This window comes from Barbus barbus (genome assembly GCF_936440315.1).
Source record: "Barbus barbus genome assembly, chromosome: 25".
Taxonomy (NCBI): Eukaryota; Metazoa; Chordata; class Actinopteri; order Cypriniformes; family Cyprinidae; genus Barbus; species Barbus barbus.
This window is the reverse complement of record NC_136753.1, coordinates 20,276,734-20,289,960: the sequence shown is the minus strand read 5'-3', so window position 1 is coordinate 20,289,960 and position 13,227 is coordinate 20,276,734. Positions and strand designations below refer to the sequence as shown.

At 38.8% G+C, this 13,227-nt stretch overlaps 1 protein-coding gene across 3 annotated transcripts in view; it reads right to left on the bottom strand.

Moving 5' to 3' along the window:
- The window catches only part of LOC306844402 (E3 ubiquitin-protein ligase HERC2-like), a 53,161-nt gene that overhangs the window by 32,455 nt on the left and 7,479 nt on the right, over window positions 1–13,227 (bottom strand). For 2 of the 3 annotated variants that reach the window (XM_079376498.1, XM_079376499.1), the window contains exons 5-19: window positions 9,189–9,411; window positions 8,985–9,085; window positions 6,892–7,033; window positions 5,923–6,033; window positions 5,582–5,753; window positions 5,329–5,502; window positions 4,870–5,058; window positions 4,549–4,700; window positions 3,211–3,368; window positions 2,552–2,665; window positions 2,227–2,478; window positions 1,368–1,561; window positions 1,038–1,238; window positions 665–893; window positions 292–416 (exon numbers count right to left, since the gene is read on the bottom strand). In XM_079376498.1, coding sequence (XP_079232624.1) covers window positions 292–416; window positions 665–893; window positions 1,038–1,238; window positions 1,368–1,561; window positions 2,227–2,478; window positions 2,552–2,665; window positions 3,211–3,368; window positions 4,549–4,700; window positions 4,870–5,058; window positions 5,329–5,502; window positions 5,582–5,753; window positions 5,923–6,033; window positions 6,892–7,033; window positions 8,985–9,085; window positions 9,189–9,411 — 2,537 coding nt within the window. Of the gene's footprint in view, window positions 1–291; window positions 417–664; window positions 894–1,037; window positions 1,239–1,367; window positions 1,562–2,226; window positions 2,479–2,551; window positions 2,666–3,210; window positions 3,369–4,548; window positions 4,701–4,869; window positions 5,059–5,328; window positions 5,503–5,581; window positions 5,754–5,922; window positions 6,034–6,828; window positions 7,034–8,984; window positions 9,086–9,188; window positions 9,412–13,227 lie in introns of those variants that run through there. The other variant, XM_079376500.1, reaches the window with a different exon arrangement.

Below are 13,227 nucleotides of genomic sequence, written 5' to 3'. Positions count from 1 at the left end.
AAAAACATAAAAGATCAAAATAAAAAACAAACCAAAACTAAACAAAACCAAACTAAAATAAAAAACAAAACAAAAATTAAACAAAAAGATAATTCAATAACTGATTATATACACGTTTCAGATAACACATTACACAAACATTTAAAATGTAAATGATTTTTGACACTTTTCCCTCAGGGGTCATGAATCAGTTTCCTCTGTCTGGTTTTTGGCAGTGCTCTGTTATGTTGGAGATATAAGGCATGGAGGGTGAATAAATGATGAAGTGACTAATGAATAAAACATGCTGACCTGGATCTCGGCCGTGATGGCAGCGTTCAAAGCGGACTCCAGCCCTCCGTCCGCCATCAGACTACTAACCAAGAGGTCGATCATGAAGCGACGGCCAGGACTTACACTCATCTCATTAGCAGATGCTAAAAAACACAGAAATGCTTTTGACCATTGTGATAGAAACAAACATGACCTTGACAGCTTGTTTTGTTGTTTTGCACATCACAGCAGATTCTAAGTAATGCTAAGAGGATTTATCTACAGATGTTACCAGATGTAAACCAGCCAGTTGCATATAAATTAAGAGTGACAATGCAGCATCATGAAAGACAACACTATTGATAAAGGTAAGATGCAAATAGTACTAGCACCTAGTTGTTTATGAACTGACCTGCATTGGGCAGCAGTGAGGACAGGGCTCTAGCTCTTTCCTCCGCAGTGGGCAGTAGCACTGACCAGCCACTCTGTAGCACGGCCTGGGCGGCCGCCTGCACAGTGTTTAAAACCCCGGCGTTGCTGGCAAGCGTCACCACTGTCTGCTTGAGGTTATTAAGCAGCCCACTTCCCAGGCCCAGACCCAGCTCCTCAGGGTCCACCTGGTTACTGATGGCTGCATGGAGCTGGAAGAGATAAAAATACAAGGACAATATTCAAGGTGAACTATGCTTTTAGGAGGACATACCATTCAAACATGTATTTTGGAATAAAATCAATGTACATTCTGTCATTTATATGGCAGTAGCCTAAAATTTTAGACAACTGACCTGCAGTCTGAGCAGGTTGAGAGCGGCCACAACCATGCACTCTTTCTCCTGCGGGGGTGGCCAATCAGAGCTGCCATCCAAGCCCTCGCTAACCTGCCGAAGCAGCAGGTCCAGCTGGTCGAAGGTCATTGTGCACACGTCCACCACGAATGGTACGCGGAGCCCCACTGACCACTCAGAGCATGACGACCATGCAAAACTCTGAGAAACAGAAAATATGAAAGATAAGAAGTTCATTTGTTCAATGTTCAAGTTCAATGTTCATTCATCGTATACTGCAGTCAAAGGCAGTATACAATGAATTATATTCTGGTGAAAGACATGTTATACCTGGCCAGGGCCACAGGAGATGCCTACTATGTGTTTGGAATTAAGGCCCGGCAGGGCTTTAGGCTGCTTCTTATTGGAGAACAGCGTGTCAAAGTGCTGTAGTTTATCATTACTGCCCCAGCTGTGCACCTCCCCTTCTTCTGTGAGAGCCAAGCAGTGTGTAGAGCCAACTGCTACATCCTCCACCCTCTTACCTGAATTGACAAATAAATTAAAGCAGACTTCAGATAAAAATAAATAAAGTAGATGAAAACTGGTGATCGAGATGAAATAAACCATATTTTGAAATGTGTGTGCTGATAAAGTCAACATGATATGGCATTTTGCTTTACAAGTGAAACAAGTGAATATTTAATAGGCAAAGACTTGATTAGATCCATCTGGAACTGATTAAATCTGGATTGTGAAAATGCCTAAATATTTGGCTATGCTTTGTTGAAATAAAGCATACCACAAGTGACATCATTGTCAAGTCCTTTCAGAGGCAATCAAGATATTACGGTGTTTAGTATTACTATAGTATTATTTATTAATATTTTAAATGAGCTTTTATTCATACATTTAATTTTTTAAATCTTAATTTAAATTTTAGTAATTTTGTTCTGTACTTTTAACATGTTTACTAGTTTTTGTTCTTTATATTTCTTTTATATGGCTTTAGTTTTTAAACTTTAGGTCAGTTTACTTTTTCATCTAATATTTCATATCAGCTTTATTTAAATTAACAAAATTTATATTAATTGTTTTAGTTAACAATAATAACACGGTTATATTTCAATGAAAGGCTACAAAAAAATAAAATAATAATAATAATTTCCTTGTGTATTTTGTGACAACGCAAATATTGAAAACACTGAACCTTGTAGACTGTCAAGTAGTTTGGGATAGCGGACATGTTCGTCAGTGCCGTGGCCGAGTCTTTGATTGTCTCCTTTGCCCCAGGTGTACACTTGTCCATCTTTAGTAAGAGCTACGGAGAACTGGCTACCACAGCACACCTTCACGATATCCAAATCCTGTAACTTCTCCACAAGTTTTGGCGTTTTGCATCCATCACTGCCCCCACGACCAAGTTTACCATAGTCCCCATCACCCCATGACCACACCTGACCTGTAAAGAGCATGCGAGAGAAATTATCATAACTTAAAACCACTTCTGAATGTGCTCTTATTAGATGTCGTACCATTCTCAGTCACAGCGAGGGTCTGAGCATCTCCACTTCCACAGGCCACATCGATCACCTTAAGCCCCTTCAGAGCAGTTACGAGCATGGGAGTGGTCTGGTCCTCACTAGAGCCTTCAGAAACAACACACATATCATTTGTGACCCTGGACCACAAAACCAGTCATAAGGGTAAATTTTTGGAAATTGAGATTTATATATCATCTGAAAGCTGAATAAATAAGATTTCCATTGATGTATGGTTTGTTAGGATCAGACAATATTTGGTTGAGATACAACTATTTGAAAATCTGGAATCTGAGGGTGCAGAAAAATCTAAATATTGAGAAAATCGCCTTTAAAGTTGTCCAAATTAAGTTCTTAGCAATGCACATTACTAATCAAAAATTAAGTTTTGATATATTTACAGTAGGAAATTTACAAAATATCTTCATGGAACATGAGCTTTACCTAATTTCCTAATGGTTTTTGGCATAAAAGAAAAATCAATAATTCTGACCCATACAATGTATTTTTGGCTATAGCTACAAATATACTCCAGTGACTTAAGACTGGTTTTGTGGTCCAGGGTCACATTTAACTTTGTGCTGTAGTAAGATTCTATATGCCTTGTTATAAACAGCAGTAAATTTTAGCTGGATTTATACTAGAGATGTTACCGTGGCCCAGCCTGCCGTAGTTTCCTCTGCCCCATGTGTACAGCTCTCCATCTGCTGTGATCGCGGCGCTGTACGTGCTGCCACATGCGATGTGAATAACTTGCTTCCCTGCCGGCCTCCCTGAGAATACTGCAATCATAGTGGGTTCCTCTAAATACCTGTAGAGGCACAAAAAGTAAACAAAATGTATGTTGTGTGATTCTTTGCATACAAAGAATACAAAATAACTATATATTGTTTTTAAATTACATACTATTTTCGGCTGTCTGGAATGGTTGGTTTTGACTGGTCAAATCACAGCATTGAACAGTCAAGTATTTTTTATAATAATTGCTAAACTGTTAATTTAAAAAGTTGTTAATGACAACATATTTGTGCTTGGCCTTAGATGGCTTTGATATTAATTTATTTTTCCCTTAAACACAACATGAATTTTTACCACTCAAGTGTTTTCTTTTTGAAATAAGTTATTTTTATTCAACAGGGATACATTAAATTGATTAAAAGTCAGAGTAAAGTCACTTATATTTCTAAACAAAAATATGATGATGATATATGATATATGTTTTTCTGGTATCAGGTATTTTTTTAAATATTTTTGTGAGAGATCATTCATTCATATTTTTTTGCAGTCAGGTATCTTTTTATATGTTTAGGTTTAGCATTTGTAGTTAATTTTTGTTTTCAATTTGATGTTTTATGTTTATTGCCCTTATGAGAGGTGATTTTTTGCTCTTGTATGTGTTTTTTTTGTCATGTGGGTGATCATGTGATTTAGGTTTGTGCTGTATTTAAGGGCTGAACTATGGATGTGTTCATTGTCTGATGAGGAGCTTGTAGGCTCGAAACTTCACCTGTGGTGAGAACATAAATATTTTTCTACTTTTGCTGTGGTGTGCCAATTTTGCTGTTCCTGTCCAAACAAAATATGAACAAAATATTTCTATTCAAAGTAAATTGTTCTATAAAAAATTATATTAATCGAAAAACCCTGAAAAAGGCACAGATTATAACTACAGAAGCACACTGATAATAACAAGATATACAACAGAATATTAGAATAACTTCTGAAGGATCAAAAATCTGTTTTTTTTCTGTAATGTCAAAGCTAGGTTTTAAAATAAATAAAATTTAATATAAAGAAAAGCAGGACATTTTAAATTGTAATATTTCACAATATTACTGGTTTACTGTATTTAACAAATAAATGCAACCTTGGTAAGCATTATAAACATTTTAAAAATCGTATATACCCAAAACTTCTGAACTGTTGTGTATATAATGTATATTGGTCTTAAAGATAATATTGGAAGTTTGATGACGCTGATGTGCTCTTACGTAGTGTCTCCGTGTCCCAGCCTGCCTCCATCTCCACAGCCCCAGGAGAACACCTCCCCATTGACTGAAAGTGCCAAGTAGTGCTGCCCATCCGGGTGAGCTGCAAGCTTCATTATTTTCCTGGACGACAATGCATGGACTAGCATAGGGACCTGACAGGAAATCACAAGTTAGTTTAGTGCGCAAATCCAAATTAGAAAAATAAAGAGACCATTACACACACACACACACACACACACACACACATTTATATTAATCTCTAAAGTATGTGAGGGAAATAAAAACAACATAGCATTCAGCTGAACAGAATGAGGGACTCACTAGCGTAGTGCTTTTGTAGTTTTGTGTGTAGACAGCACCAGTGATGGTCAAGATGAGGAAACCCTTCTCTGAGCAGACAATCTGTGTGACGCCCAGGTTTGACAGTGCCTTGCACTGAATTGGTCCATTCACATTAGCGTAAGGCTTCCATCCAAGCAGACCCCAACCAATCACCTCCTGCAGGGTACCCTGGAAGAGGAAAGACACGAAGAGATTGAGGTTTATGAAGAATGATTTTGTTTTCCTCAAAGAGGGATTACAGATAATAATCACAAATAAGAGTTCCCTGGGGCTTCCTAGAGATTCATTGTGCTCTAGCGTCAATAAGCAGCTTCAACACAAACAATAAAACATGGGACTCTAGGCAACCATGTAGCATGATTAAAATGATACAAAGCTGAGCCACTGTAAGTCACAAATAAAATGTCGAGAAACGGTTCAGCGTGTTGCATGCAGTACCTTGTTAGAGGTGGGCGAGCTACACTGCGGGGGGCTGCATGGGGCTACCAGGCGGTCCAAGTGTGCCATGATGACTACAGCTGTCTGTCGCAGATCAATGGCCAGGTCATTATCTTGAGGCAGTGTAAGGTAGCGCAGAAAACTCTCATTTGGGCTCAGAGGGGCAGAAAGGATCTGAGAACATAAGTAGCGGAGTAGTAAAACCTGGAAGGACAGTGCAATTATAAAAAATGATTCAGGGATTCAATCTTACCTCAATCTCCTCTTCAGGAACAGGCTCCTCCTTACTGCTGTGGATGTTCTGGAAGCGCTGCAGGAGGGGCAGTAAGGGGGCGCTGGTGCCCTGGGTCGAGCGCTCATTGTCCATCTCTCTGGTTCCACTGTCCCAGAGCCTCAGCAGCAGCAGAACCGCAGACAGTAGCTGACTACAATATAAACACGTGCAAAAGGGAGTTTTTATAAGGACCCTACAGTCCTATCAAAAGTCTCAGAAAACACACATGCAAGGTACAAAATTAACACTAGGTAAGGGCCAACAGAGTAATTTTAGCTAAATAAATTTTGGACAGTGGTCATATGTAACATGCTGAATACCTGAGAGTTCCTCGCTGCACTGCAAGCTCCAGCAGGATGGCCAGGGCCAAGTGCTGATCCTGCAGGGGAATGTTACTGGGAGCTTTTCCACTGGCACTTCCATGGATGTCACTGAAAAACAACATTAGAGTAAAATGAGCTTACCGCTGCAGTCTATAACTTTTGGCGCTCTAACAGTTAATAAACAGAACTGCGTGCGTCTTGCGGAAGAACGTTGTAGCCGGAGCTACTTATCTCTTTTTATGTCTATGACGAATCATGCAGGTACTGGGCTACTCCGCAGCTGTACCTACCCGAACCAGTCTGAAATAGTCCGAAATTACAAACACTTATTATAGGTGTACCGTAGTGATTCAGGACAAGCCAAAAACACGGTTGGAAAATGGATTCATGGTGTACTCACTTATTAATATACATTTTGTAAATCTCGAACACAAAAAAAAAAGTTACAGACTGCAGCTTTAAATAGCAATGAGCTTTAGGAATGTGTACATTTATAACTAATTTGCCTTCAAAATAAAGCTGATGTCAGAAAGGACATTTTTAAAAGGAAATTAAATCATTTTATTTAGCAAGGACACTTTAAATTGATCAAAAGTTGCAGTAAATACATTTATAATAATAAAATATTAAATCATTACAAGTGGTTTCAACTGATAAAAATAAGAAATGTTTCTTGAGCACCAAATCAGCATATTATAATGATTTCTGAAGGATCATGTGACACTGAAGACTGGAGTAATTGTTGTTGAAATATATATTTCAACAGCTTTGCTGAATATATAAAAAAAATTAAAATTAATTAAAATTAAATTAATTGCAATAAAATGTATGTATTTATGATTAAATAAATGCAATCTTGGTGTATCTTGATGCAAGTTTTCTAGTTAGAAGATAAAAACTTACACAGGAATTCATATTACTAGTTCTGCATTTGGGAATAGTTGAATAGATGAATGACTGGCAAACCTGAGGAATTTGGTAGCCCTCTCGACCACCTCCAGCCAGACGGGTGACACTGTGCCTTCATCAAACAGGGTAGCTTCTGGGAGAGCCCGCAGAGCGTCCAGAGACTCCTGCAGTAACTCACTGCACAGGTCTGCATCATCACCTGAGACGCCACAAACAATTAATGTGTGTGAATATAAGACTTCTTCATACAGTATACATTTTAAGGCTGCCATTATCATGCAGTGTTTTGGCTACCAGACAATCTGCACTGTCAAAAGAAGTTTATAATGAAATTGCATCTTTAAATTCATTCTAATCAAAAGCACAGTCTTTACAGCCACATCCAGACAAGATGTATTTGGCTTCTGCATCACGTCTCATGCTGTTTCTATTTAACACATTGCCCTGAATATTACACTTGATGTTGTATCAAGTTAAAAACAGTCAAGAGTTTTTAAAAGCTGCGTCTGATTGGGGCAAATTTTTACTTCCTTTTCTCATTCAGAGTTAGTCCAGGTGATTTTTTGACAGGATCAGTCCTCCATAATCTCCCTTTAGTCTTAAACTCATACAGTCGTCCGGAACTACTTCTTTCCACCACAGATTCAAATCTCAGTTTGACAGTTTAACAGCTGAGCCCAAGCCTCCGTTACCAATTCGAAAACATCACTTCAGAACTAGTAACGAAGGAACGTCGAGTCACTTCATTTCAGCTCATTGTATTATGTAGAGTCATATATATAACATTTATATATATTAAATAATGTCTATTTGCAGATAGTCCAGTTAATTTAAGGAACTGTATCTCATTTGATTATACATTATATAGTGTAACAACTGGGAAAAGGAAAAAAAAATAAATAAATAAATAAATAAGAAAAACACAACTAGCATTATAAAACGGGTCATTCCAGCAATATGGTCCATGACCTTTTAAACAGCTTACTGCTTTATTCTTAAATGAACCTCTGAGGTTGGAGTGTAAATATCGTAAAGCAGGCCTTCTATAGACCATGATACCATTCAGCTCCATGTATGATCTCTGATGTCTCTTTCCCACCAAAAACAGAAAAACCTGACCACTATAAACTTTATTACAAGATAAACATTCACCCTTCCTCTCATACATCTGCCTTCTCCCATTCCAATCCTCATATTTTGTCTCAAATTCTCACAATTACGGCAGTTCAGCTCAAATCCAGCTCTTGGTTGTTCAATGGAATGTGCATATGGCTCAGGTTTCAGAGCGGCTTTATATCCCGGGCCAGAGAGGCTGTATCCACCCATTCCCTGTGGACACTGTGCTGCACCGTTTTAAACATCTAAACAGATCACAACTATATCTCCCACCAGTCTCTAACCTTCTGCTCAGACTCGGGGTTTCAGCAACAAGCAGAACAGAAAATTCTGCTTACGTTTTGCCCTCAACCCTGGGTTAAACTGCAGAGTCAACCTTTTGTATCACCACTTCCTACCTGAAGTGAAGATTAATGAACAGCCCAACAGAAAAACAATATCACGTGCTTCATGAAGCACATCAAATCTAGAAGCTGAGCAATTATTTGACCCAACAACTGTTGTACACCTAGGTCACATAGAAAGGTTTAACAGAAATTAATTTAAGCCCATTAAAAGTCACTAATATATGTTACACCAGATCAATACATGAGTCAATTATATGATTGCCTGCCTTCATATGCTTCATGTTTATTAATGTTTGTGTCAATACTTCCAAGAACCTGGTTCTGGTTATTTAAGACAATAGTCTGTCATTTCACATGCAGATTTGTATTACATAGGAATCCTAAAAGGGGATTAAGCAGTAAAATTTAAAGTGACCTACAAAGTGAACAGGTGATCCGTATATATATATATATAACCTCATATGAGCCACAGAACAATTGGAGATTAAAGTAGCAGCAAACCCTCTGCTTATGTTAAACCACTCTTTCCAAGAATTTGATTTTAGAAGGATCTCATTGACAAACAGATGCCATTAATATTTTGTCAACAGAAGTGCTATTGTAATCACAGCCCATTTTGGGCAATGGATGCTGGGTAATGTGCAAGTAACTTTCATGGCTAGCCAAACCATGCTGGAAATGGCTTACCAGATCTCCAGGCTCGGCGAAGAAAGGCAAAGGCAAAGGAAAGAGCTGCTCTTGATCCCACCCTGGCCAAACCCTCCACTCCTTTACTGGCTGGCCGAGCACTGAAGAAACAGACAAAAATAATTCACACTATTATTTTCATTGCTTCTATATAAAGCAGTTTCAAATGTAATTCAATTTCAATCAAAGCTCTGTTCCTCATACCTTTTGTTGTCGACGGCAGAGAGCGGAGGGCTGGGGGGACTCTTCCAGCGCACCTTGTACTTTTCCTCCATCATACTGTGGGTGAGTGAGATGAGGTAGCGCTCTAGGATCACCAGTCTCTGGCTCAGGCGCAGAGCGGAGAGTGTGCTCTTAGCCGTCTGTGAAGACAGCTTCTGTTGGTCGTCTACCAGTGCCATCAGACAGTCCTTCATCTCTACAGTTTCTGGGGAAAAAAAAAAAAAAAGATGTGATATGCAAGTAAATAAAATGATAACTATAACTTTTTACTTTGGGATTGCTTTTACTTGATTAGCTTGGTTTTTAATTTCTTGCTTTATTATTTAGTGTCATTGCAGGTTTCTTGTTTTTATGTGACGCTCTGTATTTTGGGGGGGCAGTCGTGGCCTAATGGATAGAGAGTTGGACTTGTAACCCGAAGGTTGTGGGTTCGAGTCTCAGGTCCGGCAGGGATTGTAGGTGGGGGAGTGAATAACCAACACTCTCTCCACCCTCAATACCACGACTGAGGTGAGACCCTTGAGCAAGGCACCAAACCCCCAACTGCTCCCCGGGCGCCGCAGCGTTGGCTGCCCACTGCTCCGGGTGTATGTTCACTACTGAGTGTACACTTGGATGGGTTAAATGCAGAGCACACATTTCACTGCTGGTTATACTCTGTATAATTTTATGTGACAAATAAAAAAAACCAACAACAAACAAATTTGTTGTGAAGTGCTTTGAAAAAGCCATTTTTAAAAAGGCGCTATACAAAATTTCTTGCATTTTGGTCAGGCAGACGCAATGATATTACGCAGCGCCTGAAAGTAGTCCCCAGCTATATTACCTAGCTGGGGACTACTTTCAGGCGCTGCGTAATATCATTGCGTCTGCCTGACCAAAATGCAAGAAATTTTGTATAGCGCCTGTAAGTAGTCCCCAGCTAGGTAATATAGCTGGGGACTACTTTCAGGCGCTGCGTAATATCATGGCAGCAAAGTTCCTTGATTTTTACGCCAGAATGAGAGCATAGTTCCTAGCCATATTGGTCAAGAAAAATCACAACTTTTTATTTTCCGTCGGTCTTCGTACACGATGTAACTACAGAAGTGTAAAGTTTTAAATAGGATAATTATCGAAATTCTTTGGTAATTTTTGAGTGAGATGCTAACGGTCTAATCCGATTCAATGATCTATGCTAAACTAAGCTAAAAGTGCTACTGTTCAAAAACGGTAAAAAACTCAACGGTTTAACTCTAGGTGAGTTGTAAAATGAGCTATTTTCAAAAAAGTGGTGTGTTCCTTTAAACTTTTGCTACTCCAATCCCTAACTACACAAAGGTTATAAATAGTCTCTGTGTGATTAATGGCATAATGCATTAACATTTCATCAAGTTCTTGATATTATGATAGCACAAATTTGATCTCAGCGTTGTACTAATTAACTAAGAACTATGTCTTGATTATGTAAAATACAATTTCAAGTTGCAAAGTCTACAAAACGCAAGTCTATATGGAATTGGATCTAGTAATAATGATGCTGTATAACAATGTTCGCTGCGATTTGAGTCCTTGAAGTGCATTCCAGTCCAAAGCTTTCATTATGCTTGCCTGAAACTGTCTGCCTGGCTCCACTGGACTGTTGTTACGGCTCATGCAGGCAGGGTGAATTAAAATAGCCGATCTGAAATCCACTTAAGCCTTATGTAAGCCAAGCTGCCTAACCCTCACAGGCCCTGAAGCAGTGCAGTCTATACAGCAGCACTAAGAGGTTATAGTGCATGGTACTGTGAGAAAAAGAAAGTGTTAGAGCATGCCACACAAAGATAAGTAAAGTAACAGCTTTTACTTCCACATAGTTATTTGACGATTTATTTCGCTTTGAACAGGCTCCCACAGAACCTAAAAAGCACTTGTTCACTTCCTGCAATTCAATATTATGCTTCTAATATGTTCCAGCAGCCATGTCACCCTGCAGCCCAAGACTGGTTGCACACTGAAGCTAAGCAGGGTTGAGTCTGGTCAGTGCCTGGATGGGAGACCTCCAGGGAAAACAAAGTTGCTTTTGGAAGATGTGTTAGTGAGGTCAGCAGGGGGTGCTCACCCTGTTGTCTGTGTGGGTCCTAAAGCCCCCGTATAGTGACAGGGACACTATACTGTCAAAAAGCACCGTCCTTCGGATGAGACGTTAAACCGAAGTCCTGACTCTCTGTGGTCATTAAAAAAAATCCCATGACGTCTTTCGAAAAAGAGTTGGGGTGTTACCCCGGCATCCTGGCCAAATTTCCCCATTGATCTCTAACCATCATGGCCTCCTAATCATCCCCATACACTGATTGGCTTCATCACTCTGTCTCCTCTCCACCAGTAAGCTGGTGTGTGGTGGGCGCTCTGGCGCACTATGGCTGCCGTCGCATCATCCAGGTGGATGCTGCACACTGGTGGTGGACGAAGAGACACCCCCCCTCACAATGTAAAGTGCTTTGAGTGCTTAGAAAAGCAGAAAAGTGCTATATAAATGTAATGAATTATTATTATTTATTCTTCTTCTAGTATAGCAGTTGGTGCAGTTATCAGTAAATGTCCTCTTTTTCACCACCACTTTTATTGCTCCAACAATGGAGGGATGACAGGAAATGATAGGACTCTTCTACTGCTCTCTTTCAGGAGCCAGATGATCCAGATCAAAACTCACTTTAATATTTTGTCTATTTTACAAAAGGAAAGCTAAGAAAAAAAAAACACTGAAAATTCATATCTTTGACTTTCAATCTGTGTGAGAATAAAAGTGCCATCTGATGCAGTGCTTTTAATTTATGTGAGGAATAAATAAATAAAAAAATAAAATTAATTATTAATTTCTCTATAATCCTGCCATTCAGTGAAAAAATTTGGATTTCTTTGTCCTTCACATTATTCATTGAATTATTCTACAGTTCAAAAGTTTGGGGTCAGAACAGTTTATTTTTTTTAAATAAATTAATACTTTGATTATTTTTTATTAATACTTTTATTCAGCAAGAATGCAATAAATTTATCAAAAGTGACAGTAAAGACATTTGTTACAAAATATTTCTATTTTTTTTAAATGCTATTTATTTCAACTCTCTATCTATCAACAGAATCCTAAAGTATTGCAGTTGTCTTGCTGTTTTCATCAGAAAACCAAATTTGATGAAAAATTACAAGGTCGAAAAATATCTTTAAGCTGAGAAACTGTTTTCAGCATTGGTAGAAATAAGAAATGTTTCTTGTGCGTGAAATTAGCATATCAGAATGATTTCTGAAGGATCACGTGACACTGAAGACTGGAGTAATGCCTGCAGAAAATATAGTTTTACCATCAAAGTATATTACAATTGTAATAATATTTCACAATAGTACTGTTTTTCAGTATTTTTGATCAAATAAATGCAGCCTTGGTGAACAGAAAATACTTCTTTCAAAAGCATAATCTTACTGATCCCAAACGTTTGAACAGTAGTTTAACTTGGGAGTATTAAGCAAAAACCTTGTATATAAATTCAAATCTCTTAAAATACCATTGTATAACTTGGTGTTTACTACAACTTAATGTAGATTGGATTGGCTCCCTCAATGAGAAAACAAAATTCTGCAGTAAACCCTGTTATGGACATAGTATTTTGCAATAGGATGTTATAGTAAATCCTGCTGAGGTGGTGTGTTGGACTCTACCCGCTCTACTACCATGTGATGTTCATAGGAGGCCTATGTGGCTTTCCATCAACATGTTCTTATCACCACCCACCAGAAAGCTGCTCCACCTAGACCTGTCTGTAAACACACAGGGACTACAACCACACACAGGGCAAAAATAACCTCACAGACAGTATGTACAGTCACCCGAGCCTCAAAGACCTCACGCACCAACCAGAAAACACACACACACAAACCGAAACACATGCAGTGTAATACACACTGTGCGCGTGTCTGCCAGAGGAGGAGTAGGTCACCTGTGTGGTGACAGGGCTGAATAACTGGGCCACATTTAGATGTGGCAAATCCATCTGCTATCCTACAT